The sequence below is a fragment of the Schistocerca piceifrons genome, chromosome 1 (assembly GCF_021461385.2).
Source record: "Schistocerca piceifrons isolate TAMUIC-IGC-003096 chromosome 1, iqSchPice1.1, whole genome shotgun sequence".
NCBI classification, from domain to species: domain Eukaryota; kingdom Metazoa; phylum Arthropoda; class Insecta; order Orthoptera; family Acrididae; genus Schistocerca; species Schistocerca piceifrons.
In genome coordinates this window covers 234,942,364-234,965,986 of record NC_060138.1, presented here as the reverse complement: position 1 = coordinate 234,965,986, position 23,623 = coordinate 234,942,364, and the positions used below count along the sequence as shown (strand labels likewise).

Here is a 23,623-nt window from a genome sequence, read left to right as displayed (position 1 = left end):
TGAAACCATCTACTCTGGGTAAAATCAACCCGTCCCACCTAAAAATAAAACTGTTACAGCGTAGTCCAGAAGCAAACCCACTCCCAAAAATTTTATCACCCCCCCCCCCCCCGCAAGAAAAAAGTTATTATACATTTCCTATGCCTGGTGAATTTCCTGGATTTTGGTCATAGGATAAGGGACTTGTAAGATAGGGGTGTGCCAGCATCTCGCTAAGAAAGCTCACGGCAGCGAGGAAGCAGTATTAACTTGTAAAATAGTGCGAATATTTCAAGATGTTTGGATTCAGAAGTCTTCGAAACTGCCGGTTATGTCGAAAAGCTAGACCTTTTCTTTCCATCCCTAACTCTGTCCAGGACATATTCGTCTTTTTTTTCTTATCATAGGAGCACTTTTCCTTGTGGTCCGCAACTTTTACTCTACAATAACTTTGACATTAAACCACCAATGTTTGGCAACCGATGTAAATTTTTGTTGACTCAGTCAATGATGATCTGGTATAGGTTTTTTTATCGTCTTATGAACCACGTTTCTTACATCCTGGCAAAGGATTATTTCTCTATTTTCTTACAAAAACCTGTTTTTTGTACATGAAATCCGAATGAAGCTATATATTATCAATTTTATGGTAAGAATGCGTTTTTTAAATTTATTTTATTCACTTTAAACCGACTTGAGATAAAGATTATTGGACAACAAAATTTCATTTTGACTTTATCCTTTTACCTACTTTGATACAAAGTCTGAACTATTCGTACAAGTTGAAAGCACAGAAGCGGTGCACTTCAGGAATCTCATCATACAACGTGTTTTTGCGTTTTTTTAAACGTAAAATCTGAAGGATGCCTATACAAATGGTGCCATTACCTGAGCATTAATATCAGCCCAATTAAAGTCTTTTGCTGAACGAATTAAACAATTCATGCAATTTTCATGGACGTCGCTTCTGGTCAGTCGTTCAAACCTTGCTTAATATGTGGTAACCTAGCTACTTTAAGTCAGATGTTTGAGTGGCTATACAAATGGCCACTGGCGTGAGTGGGGGGGGGGGGGGGGGTAAACCAAACAGCTTTTAGCCCTATGTTCGTAGTTCACATAATAGAATCCCAAGAGCCGAGGCCCCCTCCAAACCAGGATTCTGAGTGCAGCCTTTACAGACTTATTTGTTACAACACTCCCGCATTGTAACTATTAGTACCAAAGGGTGTTGCATTTATTTTAAAAAGTATAAGTAAATATTTTTAAGTTAATGTTTCCATTTGCTAATAAATATGAAAATTAAATAAAATCCTATAAAAGGGGCTACAACAGAAATTTTAGTCGTTCACTTTATGTTCACATAACTTTCACATTGAACACTCAGCTGTCAGCGACTACGTTAATAAATGAAAAAAAATTTCATACTTAACCCAGCCTTCTTCGGATTTTCTGCGAAATACTTATTTAGGAACTGATGTCTGGGTAGTGAACTTTCAATTGCACAAGCGTGAAAAGGAGAGGACCAGTCCTTAAGGTTTCTTTCTTTTTTAGAACTGTGTAAATACAACCATCTAAACTAGTTAATTAATTCACTACTGGCCGTTAAAATTGCTACACCAAGAAGAAATGCAGATGATAAACGGGTATTCATTGGACAAATATATTATACTAGAACTGACATACGATTACATTTTCATGCAATTTTGGTGCATAGATCCCGAGAAATCAGTATCCAGAACAACCTCCTCTGGACTTGGTATGCCTGGGCATTGAGTCAAACAGAGATTGGATGACGTGTACAGGTACAGCTGCCCATGCAGCGTCAACACGATACCACAGTTCATTAAGACTAGTGACTGACGTATTGTGACGAGCCAGTTGCTCGGCCACCATTGACCATACGTTTTCAGTTGGTGAGAGATGTGGAGAATGTGCTGGCCAGGGCAGCAGTCGAACATTTTCTGCACAGGACTTGCAACATGCGGTCGTGCATTATCCTGCGGAAATGTATATTTTCGCAGGGATCCAATGAAGGGTAGAGCCACGGGTCGTAACAGATCTTAAATGTAACGTCCACTGTTCAAAGTGCCGTCAATGCGAACAAGAGGTGACCGAGACGTGTAACCAATGGCACCCCATACCATCACGCCGGGTAATACGCCAGTATGGCGATGACGTATACGCGCTTCCAATGTGCGTTCACCGCGATGTCGCCAAACACTGATGCGACCATCATGATGCTGTAAACAGAACCTGGATTCATCCGAAAAAATGACGTTTTACCATTCGTGCACCCAGGTTCGTCGTTGAGTACACCATCGCAGGCGCTCCTGTCTGTGATGCAGCGTCAAGGGTAACCGCAGACATGGTCTCCGAGCTGATAGTCTATGCTGCTGCAAACGTCGTCGAACTGTTCGTGCAGATGGTTGTTGTCTTGCAAACGTCCCCATCTGTTGACTCAGGGACCGAAACGTGGCTGTACGATCCCTTACAGACATGTGGATAAGATACATGTCATCTCGAGTGCTAGTGATACGAGGCCGTTGGGATCCAGCACGGCGTTCCGTATTACCCTCCTGAACCCACCGATTCTATATTCTGCTAACAGTCATTGGATCTCGACTAACGCGAGCAGCAGTGTCGCGATACGATTAACCGCAACCGCGATAGGCTACAATCCGACCGTTATAAAAGTCGGAAACGTGATGGTACGCATTTCTCCTCCTTACACGAGGCACCACAACAACGTTTCACCAGGCAACGCCAGTCAACTACTGTTTGTGTATGAGAAATCGGTTGGAAACTTTCCTCATGTCAGCACGTTGTAGGTGTCACCACCGGCGCCATCCTTGTCTGAATGCTCTGTAAAGCTAATATTTGCATATCACAGCATCTTCTACCTGTCGGTAAAATTTTGCGTATGTAGCACGTCATCTTCGTGGTGTAGCAATTTTAATCGCTAGTAGTGTATGTTAGCTGCCAGTAATTTGGAAGCAGGACGATAACTAATTTACTCACGTGTGTGCCGTGCAGTCACGTACATGTTCAGTGCACTGAAGACGGCTCTGCGCGTGTCGGATGCCGGAGTGCACAGCGGGGGCGGCGGCTCGGCGCCGGGGTGGCGCCGGCACGCACCCATCATTGTGCTGCTGACGGACGGCGAGCCTAACGGCCAGGTCAGCGACACTGACGAGATCGTTCGCCGCATCACCGAGCGCAACGCAGAGTCGGGCGCGGCGATCTTCACGCTGGCCTTCGGCACCGGCGCCGACTACGGCTTCCTGAGGCGCCTCGCGCTGCGCAACAGCGGCGTCGGCCGCAGGATCTACGAGGCCGCAGACGCCCACCTGCAGTTGCGAAACTTCTACCGCCAGATCGCCTCGCCGCTGCTCGCCGACGTCACATTCAACTACGACGGCCAGCAGGTAGGTTTTCGCACCACTGTCTGCAAACCTCTCATCAATATTGAAAGGTTTAAGCAGCCATTGTTCATGTGTTCCATTTTTATCTTATGGATTACTGATACGCACTTATTCCTTTTTGTGTCCGCCGCGATAGCTGAGGGGTCAGAGTGACGGATTGCTGTCCTGCGGTCCCGGGTTCGATTCCTATTTCTACATCTACATTTATACTTCACAAGCCACCCAACGGTGTGTGGTGGAGGGCACTTTATGTGCCACTGTCATTACCTTCCTTTTCTGTCCCAGTCGCGTATGGTTCGCGGAAGAACGACTGTCGGAAAGCCTCCGTACGCGCTCGAATCTCTCTAATTTTACATTCGTGATCTCTTCGGGAAGTATAAGTAGGGGGAAGCAAAATATTCGATACCTCATCCAGAAACGCACCCTCTCGAAACCTGGACAGCAACCTACACCGCGATGCAGAGCGCCTCTCTTGCAGAGTGTGTCACTTGGGTTTGCTAAACATCTCCGTAACGCTGTCACGCTTACCAAATAACCCTGTGGCGAAAAGCGCCGCTCTTCTTTGGATCTTTTCTATCTCCTCTGTCAACCCGACCTGGTACGGATCCCACACTGACGAGCAATACTCAAGTATAGGTCGAACGAGTGTTTTGTAAGCCACATCCTTTGTTGATGGACTACATTTGCCAAGGACTCTTCTAATGAATCTCAACCTGGTACCCGCCTTACCAACAATTAATTTTATATGTTCATTCCACTTCAGATCGTTCCGAACGCATACTCCCAGATATTTTGCAGAAGTAACTGTTACCTGTGTTTGTTCCGCTATTATATAATCATACAATAAAGGATCGTTCTTTCTATGTATTCGCAATACATTACATTTGTCTATGTTAAGGATCAGTTGCCACTCCCTGCACCAAGTGCCTATCCGCTGCAGATCTTCCTGCATTTCGCTACAATTTTCTAATGCTGCAACTTCTCTGTATAATACAGCATCATCCGCGAAAAGCCGCATGGAACTCCCGACACTATCTACTAGGTCATTTATATATATCGTGAAAAGCAATGGTCCCATAACACTCCCCTGTGGCACGCCAGAGGTTACTTTAACGTCTCTCCATTGAGAACAACATGCTGTGTTCTGTCTGCTAAAAGCTCTTCAATTCAGCCACATAGCTGGTCTGATATTCCGTAGGCTCTTACTTTGTTTATCAGGCGACAGTGCGGAACTGTATCGAACGCCTTCCGGAAGTCAAGGAAAATGCCATCTACCTGGGAGCCTGTGTCTAATATCTTCTGGGTCTAATGAACAAATAAAGCGAGTTGGGTCTCACACGATCGCTGTTTCCGGAATCCATGTTGATTCCTACAGAATAGATTGTGTGTTTCCAGAAATGACATGATACGCGAGCAAAAAACATGTTCTAAAATTCTACAACCGATCGATGTCAGAGATTTAGGCCTATTGCTTTGCGCATCTGCTCGATGACCCTTCTTGAAAACTGGAACTATAAGTGCCCTTTTCCAATCGTTTGGAACCTTCCGTTCCTCTAGAGAGTTGCGGTACACGGCTGTTAGAAGGGGGGCAAGTTCTTTCGCGTACTCTATGTAGAATCGAACTGGTATACCGTCAGGTTCAGTGGACTTTCCTCTGTTGAGTGATTTCAGTTGCTTTTCTATTCCTTGGACACTTATTTCGATGTCAGCCATTTTTTCGTTCGTGCGAGGATTGAGAGAAGGAACTGCAGTGCAGTCTTTCTCTGTGATACAGCTTTGGAAAAAGGTGTTTAGTATTTCAGCTTTACGCGTGTCATCCTCTGTTTCAATGTCATCATCATCTCAGAGTGTCTGGATATGCTGTTTCGATCCACTTACTGATTTACCGTAAGACCAGAACTTTTTTAGGATTCTCTGTCAAGTCGGTACATAGAATTTTACTTTCGAATTCACCGAACGCTTCGCGCATAGCCCTCCATACGCTAACTTTAACATCGTTTAGCTTCTGTTTGTCTGAGAGGTTTTGGTTGCGTTTAAATTTGCAGTGAAGCTCTCTTTGCTTTCGCAGTAGTTTCCTAATTTTGTTGTTGAACCACGGTGGGTTTTTCCCGTCCCTCACAGTTTTACTCGGTACGTACCTGCCAAAAACGCATTTTACGATTGCCTTGAATTTTTTCCATAAATACTCAACATTGTTAGTGTCGGAACAGAAATTTTCGTTTTGATCTGTTAGGTAGTCTGAAATCTGCCTCCTATTATTCTTGCTAAACAGATAAACCTTCCTCCCTTTTTTTATATTCCTATTTACTTCCATATTCAGAGATGCCCCAACGGCCTTATGATCACTGATTCCCTGTTCTGCGCTTGCAGAGTCGAAAAGTTCGGGTGTGCTTGTTATCAGTAGGTCCAAGATGTTATGTCCACGAGTCGTTTCTCTGTTTAATTGCTCGAGGTAATTTTCGGATAGTGCACTCAGTATAATGTCACTCGATGGTCTGTCCCTACCACCCGTCATAAACATCTGAGTGTCCCAGTCTATATCTGGTAAACTGAAATATCCATCTAAGACTATAACATGCCGGCTTCAGCTAGCTTTCCGTACCTATAACGATTTCAGCTTCAGTGCTTTCCATCAGCGCTTGAAGTTCCGGTACTTTATCAACGCAGCTTCGACAGTTCCTGGCAGGGTCTGAGATTTTCTCCGCTCAGGGACTGGGTGTCGTGTTGTCTTCATCATTATTTCATCCCCATCCGGCGCACAGGTCGCCCAATGTGGCGTCGAATGTAATAAGACCTGCACCAAGGCGGCCGGACCTGCCCTGCAAGGGGTACCCGGCCAATGACGCCAAACGCTCATTGGTTTTGTATCGGTAACACATTGATCAATTTCCGCATTTTCTCTACTACATCGGCTACATTTAGGTCTTTGCCTGTGCTCTTTCGAGCGACTTTGACTCAGCCAATGAATAGAGGGCATGGTCGCTTTACTTGGGTAGGCTAGTTTTAGAAACAAGGAAGAGACACGAAACTTCCTGGCAGATGAGAATTTCATGCTTGATCGAGAATCTAACCCAGGGACTGAGCTACCCAAGCACACCTCATTAACCGTTTCCACAGCTTTATTGACTGCAATACCTCATCTCATACATTCCAAACTTCACAGAAGTTTTCCTATGAAACTTGCAGGGATAGCACCACTAGAAGAAACGATATTGCTGAGACGCAGTCCAGAGTGCTAGTCCTACATGTTTCGCAGGAGAATTTCTGTGAAGTTTGTAAGGTACTGCCTGAAGTAAAGCTGTTAGTTTGGGTGGTGAGACGTGCTTGGCTAGCTAAGTCGGTAGAGCACTTTTTCGTGAAATATAAACGTCCCGAGCTCCTATCTCGGTCTAACACACAGTTTTAATTATCCAGAAAGTTTAATATCAGCGCACACTCCGCTGCAGAACGACAAATTTCGTTTGGGAAGTGACAGCTGGAGTGTTGCAGTCAGTTGGAGTGTTTGTTGTCGTGGCTGCACACAGGTAACAATGCTGGCCAGGGAGCGGTCGCTAGAAGTCGTATGTGATGGTCAGACAGTTGTCTGATGCATTCTGTTTCGCTAGTGCTGTGGACAGAAGGCGAAGCATTATAAGAAGTGGTAACGAGCGTCGCTACAGTACGATGCACTGAAAGGAAGAGAGACAGCTATGCATGACTGCAGTAATAAGTTCGTATTGAGGACGCAAGAACAAAAAGTGTATACCACTACTCGCTATTTGTCTGCACATCAACACAAGGTAATGTGTACTTGTCCTTTACATCTTGGCGTGTTACTGTACATCGGTGCAGTGTGGTTGCTAAGGTCTTCTAGTAGAATGTGTTGCAGACTGGCACAAACAGCTGCGATCAGTTTGTGGCTGATCTAGCTCTGGCTGTGAACTGAATTTAATTCTTGATCAGGTGTAGTAAGTCTATGCGTACTCAGCAAACAGATCTTGCACTTTTCATACCACTTTCAAACGTGTGTTATGAAATCGATCTTTCTATGGTTGCATTTAGAGGAGGAGGTGTTTGTAAATTGGTTCAAATGGCTCTGAGCACTATGGGACTTAATATCTATGGCCATCAGTCCCCTAGAACTTATAACTACTTAAACCTAACTAACCTAAGGACATCACACAAGACCCAGTCATCACGAGGCAGAGAAAATCCCTGACTCCGCCGGGAATCGAACCCGGAAACCCGGACGCGGGTAGCGAGAACGCTACAGCACGAACTCGAGCTGCGGACTTTGCAAATTAATCAGTTGAATTGTGTAAGGCATTTGTAAATTTTCAAGTACAGTAATAATTATCACAGTGCAATCCTTGCACCTTTATTAAAAATGTTCAATTTCTACAGATTTAATTAGTTGAAGCATTAATTACATCAGATCAGGAGAGAGCAAAAGTGCGGTGTAGCCCACTACCTGCACAGAAATACTTAAACTAAATATTCTCATAAAGTGCATATGAACAGGCCTCATAAGGCCCGACGTTGCCGACAGCAAATATATCACTGGACGCGGATGTGGAGAACCATGTAGGCAGCACATCGCTCTCCTAGTCGTTGACACCTTTCGTGACCAGAGCCGCTACTTCTCAATCAAGTAGCTCCTCAAATGGCATCATAAGGGCTGAGTGCACCCTGCTTACCAACAGCGTTCGGCAGACCTTAACGGTCACCCATCCATGTGCTAGAGGAGACCTAAAGCGCTTAACTTCGCTGATTTGACGGGAACTGGTGTTACCACTGCAAATATTCTCATATCTACTCCAAATCAGTAGTTATCCAACTAAAGATTAAAAATCGTTCAACGCCAGTGATTGGTAACGTTAAACGAAACCCAACAACAAATTACGAAATTTGGCGCACCTACAAAGCAAATCTCAAACTCAAGTTATGCAAAGAGTATATTCAACAGAGAAGCTGGCAAAAATTATGACTTGCACGAAACAGATGTGTGGCATTGGTTCGCACTGGAGAATAGTATACAGAGCGCTGTTTCGTAAAAGAAACAATATAGTGTGCTTAAGGCTGTGAAGCATCGTGCACTTGGGGTTAATGTTCTTTTCTTTCTTTACAATATCACCAGGTTCTAGTGTAAGAGTTGAAGATGCGTTATGTGGTCAGTACCATACATGATAATGAGGTAAACGTACTTTGGAAGGAGGATAAAGAAATACTGATAGTGCTGAAATAAATACTGGTCATGCTGTGACTAGATGAAACTACCAGCATCCGCCCATAACTGTAGATTCTTTCATTGTTCTAGGAGAAGGCTGATCGATCGAACTAGAATACATGAAATACTAGTTCACAGTCGACACACTTCTTTGCCACAGGAGAACTTGATAATTTACTTCTGTCTTTGACTATAAAAGCATAACTTGATGCACTTGATAACAAACTGTTCTCTTGATGTTCGAAGTTTACGGCAGCACAAGTTCATGTGAAACCTTAACAACTCGTTGGTTCTACACTAAGTTATCGTCTCCTTCAGATGAGGTCAGAAACTCAGCGTCAGGGCAATGCTTTGCTGAAAGGGAAGTGTGGTCATCTTAAGTGCCTCCCATTGGTTGTTGCAGACAATACCGAACCCTTGGTGCCCGCTGGAGTGGCCAAGTGGTTCTAGGCGCTACAGTCTGGAACCGCGAGACCGCTACAGTCGCAGGTTCCAATCCTGCCTCGGGCATGGATGTGTGTGATGTCCTTAGGTTAGTTAGGTTTAAGTAGTTCTAAGTTCTAGGCGACTGATGTGCTCAGCAGTTAAGTCCCATAGTACTCAGAGCCATTTGAATCATTTTTGAACCGAACCCTTGGTAATGTTCGTGGTATCGATTCACGCTGACAACTTTGGCATAGCACCGCGATCTTCAAACGACAGTAATATTCGCTGTGACATCACTGAAGACTGTGATTAGAATATTTTTATTTCTGTGTAATTTATCTACATTACAACATAAAAACAAGTGATTAAGAACGACCATTCGGTGGAAGTTTTTATACACTCTTAATTTGACATAAAAGTTTCTCGTTTGGTCTTTTCTCTTTCTCTCTGTTCAAAATTAACTGTGCAGCTTATATTCAAGTCATTGTGATCTCTGTGGGCAAATATAGTCTTTTTGTGATTGTACCTGGCCTGTGGCTGTCTTCTGAGATGGCACAGCAACCGTGGTCTGTGTTAAATAAAAGCGATAACTATAAAAATATACAAAGCCCTTGCTTGCACAAGATGGGATTATCACCACGCTTGTTAGAGTGTGCACGAATTAACTTGGCCCATTGCTGCCACATGGTGTGATAGGGCAAAGACAATGATAGTATTGGGAGTTCTGTTGCATGCAATTGCTGTGCAATACTGGAGGTGTAGTTCGACACATGAAGCTTACTCACAAGCAAAACAAGCTGCAACTAGGAAGTCTGCAAATTACCGTATTAATGGGTTATGCCAGTATGAGCAATAACTTCAGCTGTCAATAGTCTCTGACTTGAATACCAATATAACAAAATGAGTGTATTAACAACTGACATGGCCTCTTCGGCAAGTGATAGCAGACTAAGGTGGCGACCACTCAGAAACAAAGGGATGGACTTGCCCATCGCTGAGAACCAGCATGCATTTCTTTACTCTTGCAAAGGTATTTTGCTTGAGCTCTACCGATCTGGTCGCACAAATTTTCAGTTGATTTTACTTTTCATATTGAGCATTTCTGCCTAATTTTCGAAGATTATTATTGCGTTGTATTGATTTTATCCTCATTGACTCCATTTCATTTCAGTAGATTTAGTTCATGCACATCCTTTACGGCAGGGTAAAACCTTAGTCCTCTAAAAAATCCATTCCACTACCAGTCCTCTAAAACTCCATTCCACTAGCGATGCTATTTCCACATTCTTACCTGACCTCTGTGTCCTGTATTCAGGGATCATTGGTGGAAACTTTCAGCGACAATGAAAGTTTGAGTGGGGCATCGACGCATGCTCCGACAGCGTAATTGTTAAGACGACGACCCATAGAAAGCAATGGCTTTTGGTTGGGATCCCAGACTACCATGATTTTCCAATTACCACAAAACATCCATTAAATACCGATTTCGGTGTCATTTTCATATCACATATGTTAGAGTGTTTTTTCAGTAGGCCTTCACAGTTATCAGTAATCTAAGTAGTTTCTTGAGTAACAGTTCAGCAGATTTTAATTTATCATCTAAGAATGCCCTTGTCTCAGATGTCATAGAGAAAGTGAGAAAACATTTTATTAACAGTTCTATACAGTGGTATTAGTCTCGTTATTGAGCTGAACATTCCTTCTTCATTACTTGCTTACAATGGTACACTAATTTAAAATATACAGATTCAGGTTACTTGCTCTAGAAATTTTAAATCGCTTGGGTGAAGGCAAGCAGTTCGTTGGAAACATAATATTGTCTTAATAATCAGCTTAACTTTTAAATGACAATGTGAATACATAAAACTGTCAAATTTTGGAAAATTTGCAGTAATCCTTAAAACAGGTGTATAATAAGTGAAAAATGGATGTTTACTACACCTTAAGCAATAGCAAAGTTCCTAGACTTTCTATCCTAAGAGAACTATCAGTAATTAGTGTTCTATGTTTGTAGAAAAAAATATTTAATTCAAGAAATTTATAAATAATCCAGTACACACATTCTACGAGGTAGGTGCATCATGACTCTATGGAGGGTGATACCTAGATTTTTGTGATCTTCGATTAGCGAACTTTTTTTTAATTTTTGATCCCTGATGTTGATCTATATGATCATCATGAGATATATCTGTCTCCCTACATTAATATATAAATCACAAAACAATTGTAGCCCAATAGGCACTGTCAGTAGCCGTAAAAACAATAAACTATATGATAAACCAATACAAATCACCATAGCATTCCAGAACAGGAAGTGTGGGAGGCACTCACTCTCTCTCCTTGAATCTGCAGGTACGGACGTTCTATTCATTACAAAATTCTCATGCATTTTTAGCAGGAACTGTTTCCAGTTCTACTTAACGTCAGACTTGCCAATGCCGAGCGCAATACAATCAGCTGATATGGATGCATAATGATGTGGTCAACTGGCGAGAAGAGGATGGCCTTGTTTCTACCCTTAGTTTCACAAGTCGATCCTACCTGCTAATTTGCTTGTGGTTTCGAGAGATGTCCAATCTTCAGCTAGTTGAATGTTAGTCCTGGCATTCACCTTACCCAAACAACCCATTAAATTGTAGCTGTGAAATAAACATTGTTCAACTGTAATTATTTCTGTCAACATTAAATGAAGAAAACATAAAAATAAATCAACATATCAATTAATGTAGTTAGATGTTAAGTTTTGTGGTAAACAAGATATCATTAAACCTTTTAAAGTTGAATAAGTTTTTTCTGAGGTTTATGTTCCGTTTCTCCACATAGAAGAACATTAAAGTGTTATCGTTTGCTGGTAGTTTTTGTTTTTATTCAATTACATTTGATCAATTATTCTCAGTTTTTCTATTGGTATTTCAGATATTTAAGTTTCAGAGTCTACCTAATACACCATTTGAAATATTTTTTTGTGGATAACTCTTTCGATACCCTGAATTTATTCACAACTTATTCAAAATGGCAGCTTTCAAATTTATATCGATAATATAACAAAATTTAGTTTTGACTGCTAATGAAATTGACTATTATTTAAATGTCAAAGTAACCACCATTAAAAACATTAAGTTGATACCTATCAGTCTTTTGCAGTACAATAAGCTATCTGTACTTCCGTCAAATTTATTTCTTGAGGCATAATACATTAGCAAATTCATTGAATCAATGGCAGTTGTAGAATCTAGCCCACTTCTGGATAGATTTCTATGGTTGCCTGTACATATGATCCATAAAGTGGGTCATGTCAGCATACTGATTCAAATGTTTAAGGTTAACAACAATTAACAATCACACATGCATGATAAGAAACAGTAATTGTGATATATGATGTCTGATTTAAGCTTTAGTAATTTTCAAGACGAATACTCCAGCAGCACTAATCAGAGTGCTGTAAAGAATTGATACCTGTGAGTGAGAACTGAAACTTACTAGGGTGCAATTTTTGGTTGATTAACAGTAACTATAATTAAAATGCTCGTTTTTAATTACTAACAGCTGTGAAAATGAAGAATTCATCAGAATATATTAAAAGATCAAAATTAAGACATCGGACTGCTAACAGGAAGACAATCACAGCTCTTGGACTTCCTTTGTTTACCTGTAAGTAAGATATTCACGCTCTACCCCTCCTCCTAATTGAAGAAAGTTTGTTCGCTTTTAATTTCACTTGAAACTGCTAATGGCAACAGAAATGAGTGAGAGAGAGTGGAAGCTTATAACATGAAGGGAAAAGCAGAAAGATGTACAAAGGAAGATGAGGTGTATGACATTCCGAGATTTGATGAAAACTGTAGAATCTCGCAATTTTGGCGAAAGTATGAATAAAATAGATTAGGCTTTTGTTGATTCAGAGCTTGTTCCAACACTGCCGAGTGAGCACAGATACCTGCGATCACCCACCAGCTAGCCCACAAGCAGGAGCAGGTACTGTAGGCTACCTGGCAGCTGGTCGTATTGCATGCGTTCTTTGCATGCGTGAGCCATTTGGTTAACCCTGCCCTCCTAGGTGCTCAGCCTAGGTAGCACGATCCCATAGACTATAGCGCAGCTGGCTGTCTCCTCATGCTACTCTGTTCACCCACCTAAGCCCACTGCTGCCCACAGACGCCCGGCTACCCGTCATGGCCACAAGTACTGGAACAGCCTGGTTTAGAGAATGATGAACTGTAAAATCTCTATGATCAGCAATTTAATTCCACTACGTTTCGGGACTGCAGTCGGATATCGTCGAGTTTTTGACATGATATTTCGGCTGACAATCATTCAGCCAACTTCAGGCGAGTGTTTTGCACGGTACATTGGTAGTTAACGTGCAAAGACGCATGCGCGAAGACAACCAGTACATGACCGACTTCCGTCGAGTTACATGCTCTTTTCGAATATTGTTCCATCTATGGTTCGCAGAAGCATGCGTAATCACGCTGTCTGTCGGAATGCGAACTCGTGGAGTTAAAACTCTGGTGTCAAAATGAATAAATGTCGCTAGACGTGTCATTAGCCACAAAAATATTTTCTTTCTGGAGAAGTTGGTGATATCACCGGGTCCCACGCCTCATCTAGCTGAAAGCCACCATTACGATTAATAAGATCTTGCGCAAAACGTATTTCCACCCCTGAATCCCTGAAGGATCTCGTCGGAGCCATGATTTCTGTGGAATCAATTGTCCTCTCCTCAAAAGTCTTCCATAAAAAAGTTTGGTACCAGAGGGGAGAGAGGCTACTCATGGCATCAACGTTAATTTGCTTAGTTATTCACTGTTGAATATGAAGTAGGTTGAAGAAACAGCATGATGAAATAGCGCTGTTATATCAGCTTTGAACTTACTTCGGAATGAGTGACAATGAATCCGTGAGAAGAACCAGAGCGTGTGAGAAGACTTGGAAGCTCACTAATAAGTCCTACTCGTTCGAAGTGACTTCAGGCTATTAATAAAGTCACAGGAGTTGCGAATATAATGTAAACACTTTCCCGCAAAAAGTCTCAATAATGGCGCAAGATATCTAGCTAAGTCATACGTCGGCAGAGTAGGAAGTAATGGAAAACGTACTTCGACTTTTTTATAGAAGACGATATAAGCATGGTGAAACCGAGCTGTGAGGTCTTAATCATCTCGCAGATTCTTGCGGAAGGGAAGAAGAATTCAGCACTACTGTCGTTTTCCTTTCTACTCTCCCTGTGGAGTCTTCATCAGTCTTCCTGTACATTGGTTCACTCAAAAAGCTATAAATCTTCTGGTTATAGGGCTCAAGTGGTAACAGTACAGTGGCTTTTCCCTTATCCGCTGGAAGATCCACCCTGTGGTGATCTTGCTGTACTTGCGGAGGGCGGCCCTGTCCATCGAGAAAATGTTACTCTTTTGACATGGAGCTCTCGTAAGTACGCGGCAAGTTTCACGTCTCATTTCCTTTGCAGCATCACTGAGAAGAGGTCCAAAAGCTTCTTCAACAGGAGCAATAAAATCAGTTAATGGCAAGGCTGCCGGCGTAGGCACGAAATTCAAGCCTTTCCAATGCACTGACAAGAGTAACAGAAATTTAATTGTTTAGACATCTTCATCAGTTTTGTTTAATGGTGAGTAGACGATTGTGATGCATCGAAAGTGGTTATTTAGTTGATGGCATTTTATTCTTACATGTTGTACCAACATGGAATCCCCTACATCTACATCTGCACACATCTACATATATACTCCGCTAGCCACTAAGCAGTGTGTGGCGGAGGGCACAATTCGCGCCAAAGTTATATCCCCCCCCCCCCCCCCCCTCCACTGTTCTGTTGCGGATCGCGCGAGGGAAAACGACTGTCTGAATGCCTCAGTACGATCTCTAATTTCCCTTATCTCTGAATGGTAATCATTGCGTGATTTGAAAGTTGGTCATAATAATAGACGTTCTACATCCTCCGCGAAGATCGGATTTCGGAATTTAGTGAGCAGCCCCTTCCGTTTAGCGCGTCGTCTATCTGCAACTGTGTCCCACTCCAAACTTTCAATGAGATTTGTAACACTCTCGCGATGGCTAAATGTACCAGTCACGAATCTTGCCGCTCTTCTTTGGACCTTCTCAATCTTTGGAATCAGACCCAACTGGTAAGAGTCCCATACATACGAACAATACTCTAAGACTGGACGAACTAACGTATTGTAAGCAATTTCCTTTGTTGAAGAACTGCATCGCTTGAGCATTCTACCAATAAACCGCAATCTAGAGTTGGCCTTGTCCGTTATTTGTGTAATCTGATCATTCCATTTAAGATCATTTCAAAGAGTCGCACCCAGATACTTGACGGATGTTACCGCTTCCAAAGACTGGGTATTTATTTTCTACTCGTACATTAATGGGGATATTCGCCTTGCTATACGCAGTAGGTTGCACTTCATAATATTGAGAGATAGCTGGCAGTCATTAAACCGCGCATTTATTTTCTGCAAATCCTCACTGGTTTGTTCACAGCTTTCGCGCGATACTACATTCCCGTAGACTACAACACCATTGGCAAACATTCTAATGCTGCTGTCAATACCATCAACCAGATCGTTTATGTAAATCGTAAAAAGCTGCGGACCTATTACGCTGCCCTGGGGCACACCTGCAGTTGCGCTTGTTTCTGTTGAAGTCACACCATTCAGGACGACATGCAGCAGCTCTCTGTCTGTTAGAAAACTTTCTATCCAACCGCATATGTCATCGGATAGACCGTAAGCGCGCTCTTTTTGGAGCAAGCGACAGTGCGGAACCGAGTCGAACGCCTTTCGAATATAGAGATATTTCTCGAGCTGGGGGCCGGTATCTAGAGCCTGATGTATATCATGCACAAAGAGGGCCAGCTGTGTCTAGCATGACCGCTGTTTCCTAAAACCGTGCTGCTTTCTGCACATGAGCTTTTCAGAGTCTAGAAAGGCCATTATGTCTGAACACAAAATACGTTCCATGTTGTTCTACAACAAATCGACGTCAGTGAAATTGACCGGTAATTATGTGCATCCGAATTTCTACCCTTTTTATAGATTGTTATGACCTGGGCCTCCTTCCAGTTGTAGCATAGTCAACATATAATCTTAGGGGGAAAGCGCCTGAGCCAGATGCCTTCCTGGCGTCCAAGGAGCTTAACTGTTTTACAATCCCAGATACACTAAACACTATGTCAGCCATCCTTGCGTTTGTTCGATAATTGAAAGGGGGAATGGCGCTGCAGTCCTCTACCGTAAACGAGTTTTTGAAAGCTAGGTTTAGAATTTCTGCCTTCTGTTTATCATCATCCGTTACATTAGCCGTACTGTCAGCAAGAGAAGGTTACCTCGAGCAATTAAACAGAGAACCGACTCGTGGACATAACATCTTGGGCCTACTGATAACAAACAGACCCGAACTTTTCGACTCTGTATGTGCAGAACAGGGAATCAGTGATCATAACGCCGTTGCAGCATCCCTGAATATGGAAGTTAATAGGATTATAAAAATGGGAAGAAGGTTTATCTGTTTAGCAAGAGTAATAGAAGGCAGATTTCAGACTACCTAACAGATCAAAACGAAAATTTCTGTTCCGACACTGACAATGTTGAGTGTTTATGGAAAAGTTCAAGGAAATCGTAAAATGCGTTTTAGACAGGTACGTGCCGAGTAAAACTGTGAGGGACGGGAAAAACCCACCGTGGTACAACAACAAAGTTAGGAAACTACTGCGAAAGCAAAGAGAGCTTCACTCCAGATGATGGCATTGAAACAGAGGATGACACGCGTAAAGCTGAAATACTAAACACCTTTTTCCAAAGCTGTTTCTCAGAGGAAGACCGCACTGCAGTTCCTTCTCTCAATCCTCGCACAAACGAAAAAATGGCTGACATCGAAATAAGTGTCCAAGGAATAGAAAAGCAACTGGAATCACTCAACAGAGGAAAGTCCACTGGACCTGAAGGGATACCAATTCGATTCTACACAGAGTACGCGAAAGAACTTGCCCCCCTTCTAACAGCCGTTTACCGCAAGTCTCTAGAGGAACGGAAGGTTCCAAATGATTGGAAAAGAGCACAGGAAGTCCCAGTCTTCGAGAAGGGTCGTCGAGCAGATGCGCAAAACTATAGACCTATATCTCTGACGTCGATCTGTTGTAGAATTTTAGAACATGTTTTTTGCTCGAGTATCATGTCGTTTTTGGAAACCCAGAATCTACTATGTAGGAATCAACTTGGATTCCGGAAACAGCGATCGTGTGAGACCCAACTCGCTTTTTTTGTTCATGAGACCCAGAAAATATTAGATACAGGCTCCCAGGTAGATGCTATTTTTCTTGACTTCCGGAAGGCGTTCGATACAGTTCCGAACTGTCGCCTGATAAACAAAGTAAGAGCCTACGGAATATCAGACCAGCTGTGTGGCTGGATTGAAGAGTTTTTAGCAAACAGAACACAGCATGTTGTTATCAATGAAGAGACGTCTACAGACGTTAAAGTAACCTCTGGCGTGCCACAGGGCAGTGTTATGGGACCATTGCTTTTCACAATATATAAAAATGACCTAGCAGATAGTGTCGGAAGTTCCATGCGGCTTTTCGCGGATGATGCTGTAGTATACACAGAAGTTGCAGCATTAGAAAATTATAGCGAAATGCAGGAAGATCTGCAGCGGATAGGCACTTGGTGCAGGGAGTGGCAACTGACCCTTAACATAGACAAATGTAATGTATTGCGAATACATAGAAAGAAGGATCCTTTATTGTATGATTATATGATAGCGGAACAAACACTGGTAGCAGTTACTTCTGTAAAATATCTGGGAGTATGCGTGCGGAACGATTTGAAGTGGAATGATCATATAAAATTAATTGTTGGTAAGGAGGGTACCAGGTTGAGATTCATTGGGAGAGTGCTTAGAAAATCTAGTCCATCAACAAAGGAGGTGGCTTACAAAACACTCGTTCGACCTATACTTGAGTTTTGCTCATCAGTATGGGATCCGTACCAGGTCGGGTTGACAGAGGAGATAGAGAAGATCCAAAGAAGAGCGGCGCGTTTCGTCACAGGGTTATTTGGTAACCATGATAGCGTTACGGAGGTGTTTAACAAACTCAAGTGGCAGACTCTTCAAGAGAGGCGCTCTGCATCGCGGTGTAGGTTGCTGTCCAGGTTTCGAGAGGGTGCGTTTCTTAATGAGGTATCGAATATATTGCTTCCCCCTACTTATACCTCCCGAGGAGATCACGAATGTAAAATTAGAGAGATTAGAGCGCGCACGGAGGCTTTCAGACAGCCGTTCTTCCCGCGAACCATACGCGACTGGAACAGGAAAGGGAGGTAATGAAAGTGGCACGTAAAGTGCCCTCCGCCACACATCGTTGGGTGGGTTGCGGAGTATAAATGTAGATGTAGATGTATTGAATTATCTGTAGCTTTCATAGATCTTACGTGCGACCAAAATATTTTGGGGTTACTTTTAGAATCTGCAGATAAAATATTGCTTTCATTTCGTTAAAAGAATCTCTCCTTGACCTTTTGACAGCTGCTTTCATTTCGCATAATTTCTGTTTGTCAGCGGGACAGTGACTATGCTTAAAACAACTGTGCAAAATTCTCTGCTTTCTCAGCAGCTTCCTAATATGTTTGTTCTACCAGGGTGGAGCCTTTCCCTCCCCTATATTTTTGCTAGACACATACTTTTCTAGTAGTATGCGAAGGGAAATCCAGCCACATTGATCTAGGCAGAAGTTTTTTTTTTATTTATTAAGCCTACAAAGGATATCTTGCGCCCAGATCCGCAGGTAGTCAGTGGGTGTCTAACATACAACCCACTGTCGTGATCTGTTTTTGTGTAGTCACCTATGATACCAAGCGAGTTGGTGACCCAAGAACAAAGCAACCTTGCATGGTATGTGTTATATCCTAGCCAGTAATGCCACTCGAGCCCGCTGCCAAAAGGTTGGCAGTATCAAAGTCCGGACGCCGTCCGCATAAGCAGCGCCAGCGATACAGGAAATCGCCGCAAGTCTGCGCGCGCCACCGCTGGCTTCTGGCTTCTTAAGCGCTGGAGTCCCGAGCACTAGGACAGTTCTGTATTCGCCGCTCAGTTGTATACTCGCCACCGAATTGTGTACTTCTAGTCAGTTGTGTGTTCATCGCAGCAGAGTTGTTGTTTGTCGTCAGCCGACGCTGACCTAGCCGCTCCGACTCGAACTAGACAGATTTCTGTAGACACCGAGTTCACTACTGTGTTACTGTATCTTCATTAATAAAGATAAGTACCGACTTTTATTTAATCAGAGTGTTTGAGTATTCATCTTTCTGTTCACTGTTCCAGCGGACCGGTCGGGCCCGCTATTAAAAGTGTGGCGGTGACTTCGTAAGCCGTTTCTACAGCGAATTGTTTGTCGCTACGAACACCGCCACAAAAGTATGCATTCCTGGTCTGCAGCAGGGCAACATCAAGTGCTGGTGTTGCACAAGAGTATGGCTGTGATGAGAGCAGTGGAGTTTGGTGGCGCGGCCAAGCAATCGGCGGTGACAGAAGTAACGGCATCTGGATAGCGTACCCTGATATTCACAGTACCTGGCAAAGGCAGATGGCAAACGAGTTGGTGGCTAAAAGTGTATTTGTCAGACTCTCAACCCATTAGAGCTGATGTTAAACTGTAAGACACTTGGTCCCGTGATAGATGGTGATGTGCTGCTTCAGTACATGGTGACAGAGTGACGATTATTCTCTAGGTCACACAGCCTGCTCCATGGACGTCAACAGTTCAATGCCTCCTGCTCGCCTGATTACCAATATTTGTACACACCAGTGTCTTGGTGCGCCCCAGGCATCATGAAGCTCTGCTATACCAAACACTGCAGAAGCGTCCTGGACTCTGGTAACACGGCTGGTTATCGACGAAGTAGTGCAAGCAGCACGATTATGGCAACGATCGCTTGCTCTGGCCAGCATTGCTACATTCTTCCCCTCTTTGAAAAATTCCACCTTCTGAATTCCTTGCTGTAGTAGCACTGACTGCTTTAGACACAGTTCATACTGGACACATATATTATCTTTATTTCGCTAGTTACACTGAACACAACTTTGTTGTATAGCCTGTACAGACAGGCAGGTGTCTCAGTCTTGCTGGTACTGCTGAATTCTTTCCACGCAATTTCTCCAGACGGATGACATTGTTGGCATAGACCTGCAGATGGAGTGAAGTTTGAATTGCTCAATTTTTGTTGGTAGCAATATGTAGAGCCTATCAATATCAAAACTAAGAGAATGGCTGTAATAAAAGTTCTTAATGTAAGGAGACGATGGAACTGGATTATTCTGAGCTGCTATCATTTGGTCCAGGGGGCGAGAATTGTTGGAATTTAGGCATTTTAGTTTTTCAGTGGGCAGGGTCTCAAAAGAAAGGTAGAGCAGATAAAGCAGTGAATAGATTGTGTTCAGTATCAACTCATATTTATCATTGCTGATTTCACAATCTCAGTGCTTATGGAGGGGCAGGTATAGCTGTAGGTGGAATTTACTCGCTTTGCTGCATTTTACCTTACTCTTCACCTGCCTCCATCTCCTTCTTCCTCTATGAGGAAGCTGCTAACAACTACGGCAGAGCTTCTGCGGCACATTTGAATGGTCGAACTTGCTCTATGTGCACTATGATAATAGGCATAAGAAGCTGTAATTTCACAGTGACTGTAGACGTCATCTTGACCATCTGATAGGGTCCCTGATGCCATGTAACGAGTTGATTCGTTTTGCCCATAGGAATGTTAGGGTAGGTTAGCATCATGCAATTACCAGTCTATAATTTAGGCAGTTTAACTTTTATTTGTCTTCTTGCTGCTCCAGGGCTTTGGTAATTGCTTTCTGTACCTGACGCCACCATGTCTCTCACTCTTTTTGCAAAACTACGTAAGGTTGACACATCGTACCCAGGGGATGATTTGTATAGTTTGAAATGGATCCTCCACCCATAGACGGACTCATAAGATGACAGCTCAGTAATCTAATACACTTTCTAGTTATATGTTTCTATAAAATAAGACAGCAAAGTATGCCAACTATTATGGTGACTGTTCACATATTACTCAACATTTCATTTATGGTCTTGTTTATGCACCTGCCCTGTTCTTCCATAACCTTGCAGATCAAATGTTCATGTCTTCCAGATTTGTAGGAATGTCCTAATTCCCTGCTATTGACACATCTTAGCTCAATAATTTTCACATCAATCATTAGGAACGGTTGGCTGGCTTCTGGTAATCTCTGTTTTCCATGTCTCACTTGTGTGTCCATTACAAATGCTTCTCTGTAATACATCATTCTGTAATTTCTTTGCCCCTTTGTGCTGCAAAGATGGAATCATGGGCCGTCTCAACATCTCATCATGTAAACTTTATAGTATGATTATATGTTATCCGCAGTTCGTTTATTTATACAGCATCCCTTCATCAGCGCTAGTCTGTTGGTATTACAAACAGATGACAATCTGGGTCAGTGCCCTGTGCATTCTGCTATTCGTTTAAAGGAATGCCAAAACACTCTATTACGTGCACTTTCTGACAGAGGCTGTCGACATTATTGTTTCTCCCAGGTTATGGATACTTCAGTGTCAGAATCACAGAGCTGTAATTCCCGTTGTATCAAGTAGATCCTTCAGGTCCATAAGCCATTTTAAGGCTGCATGATCTGCTACTATTTTGGACCATCTGCTGTAAAAAAAAAACGACAGAAATATGTGATACCACAAATCAGGATGATCTTCTCTTTTTTTTTTTTTGGTCGAATAATTCTTCTCCACCTTATTTACTTGCTTGGAAGCACAGGCTATTGGACTCTCTACTCCATCTACATCTTGACTTAATACGCAGCCTAAGGCATGGTTGCAAGCATCACAAGACAATATGAACCAGGGATTAATAGGTCCTTTAACTACACAAAGGCTTCTTCACAATCTAGTCCCCAGTGAAATTTCTCCCCTTCTTTGGGTGTGAGAGATCTCAGTATATCTGCAAGTTTTGGCACAGACATTCTATAATGCATAACCAAAGCTAGAAAGGAGTGCAGCTCTTTTTCTGTATTACAATCAGGAAATTCTCACATGAATGATACAGGAAAGGGGTCTATTTACACACCATACTAGCCGATAACATGGCGTAAACAGCGAATTTAATTCATGACGAAATGGTATTTCACCGAACCCAGTGTTAGCTGTGTTGCTTATAATCGACTAAACATATCCAATAACCATACATCACGGTTTTGGATATCCTTGAAAACACTAGAATTTACCATATATTGTCTCGATTTTAAGCCTTGCAGCACCCTTCTGAAACATCACTAGTGCATTCTTCAGTACAAACGGCTTTCTGTGCTACCAGGTGCAAACATAAATGTGGTCTTGAGTCGATCTTCCAAGTGATGGTACCCACTTCGCAAATCCATAGTTGTAACATATCGGCCTTGTCTCGGTTATCTAACATATCAGTACTATATGGCAATGGCTACGCACCAATCACTGAGCTGAATCAAATACCAGCACTTAAACAAAACCGATATACCTCAATCCCATTTATTTTTTGCTAGGGTACCGTTGCTGTTGCTGCCCCCCTCCAAGTGCTGATCCTTTCTTGTTTAATGCTATAATGAAACTGTTGGTTTACATACTTTTCCATCACCGATTGGAAGTGATGTGGAACTTGGTATGGTTTCTTGTACATCAGCAGCCCATTCCAGTTGGAATCCTTTACTTCATTATACGTGGTACTGAAAATGGTCTGGGAGCGTTAAACAACTCTGTTTTTTCTTCTAACAGTTTTTCCATTTCCCCCTTCTCCCTTCCCTATAAATACGACACTGTCTCCCACATTGTAGCTAAATTGGCAGACTTGTCTGGCTTAGAGAATTTTATACTTAACTCCCAACGAAAATATTTATCTTCCAGCCAATCTTTGTCTTCCAGATTGGCTCTCAGTGCTCCTCATAACAGCTCTACCTCTAATAACCGGAATTATCCTTCGTGACAATCACTATCCAGCTTTCATCAACCTCTTGCGCACGCTATATTCTACAGCACACTAACCATTGCACTTTGTCCAGTTCCTCATTCTCTCCTGAACTTAAACCACACACAAAATACTGAATGGCAAATCTGAGAAGACTTCCCCTGGTCTAGGAATGTGCCTCACAGTAGTTCAGTTTTCTTGGCTGTAATGCCTTAGTGGTACAATGCATCATCTGGCTCTATTGTTTGGCATGTCAGATCGACTTCAGCATGATGTCTACTCAGAAAACCCAGCCCCTTTAAGACAAGACAATTGCTGCCAACTCGAGGAAGCATTTCCACACTAGCCTGGAAATCTTTCCCTCTCACTCAGAAGTTCACTAATGTCAAACCGAGCAAGTGAACACTATCTCTATGACACTCAGTCTACAAGAAGGTGGGCCTATATTTCATACTCCAAGTACGTTTTGACTCGCCATAAATACCTGTGACCACGTATTTTGCATAGTCTGTCACACAATAATCTCCCACTGATTACACACAAGGATTTTCGGAGCTCATACTTACAGTAACACC

The 23,623-nt window shown here is 42.7% G+C and overlaps 1 protein-coding gene across 4 annotated transcripts in view; it reads left to right on the top strand.

The window, feature by feature from the left end:
- Positions 1 to 23,623, top strand: part of LOC124785945 (inter-alpha-trypsin inhibitor heavy chain H4-like) — a 213,198-nt gene that overhangs the window by 89,049 nt on the left and 100,526 nt on the right. For all 4 annotated transcript variants that reach the window (XM_047254225.1, XM_047254223.1, XM_047254224.1 and 1 more), the window contains exon 9: positions 3,013 to 3,404. In XM_047254225.1, coding sequence (XP_047110181.1) covers positions 3,013 to 3,404 — 392 coding nt within the window. The remainder of the gene's footprint in view (positions 1 to 3,012; positions 3,405 to 23,623) is intronic.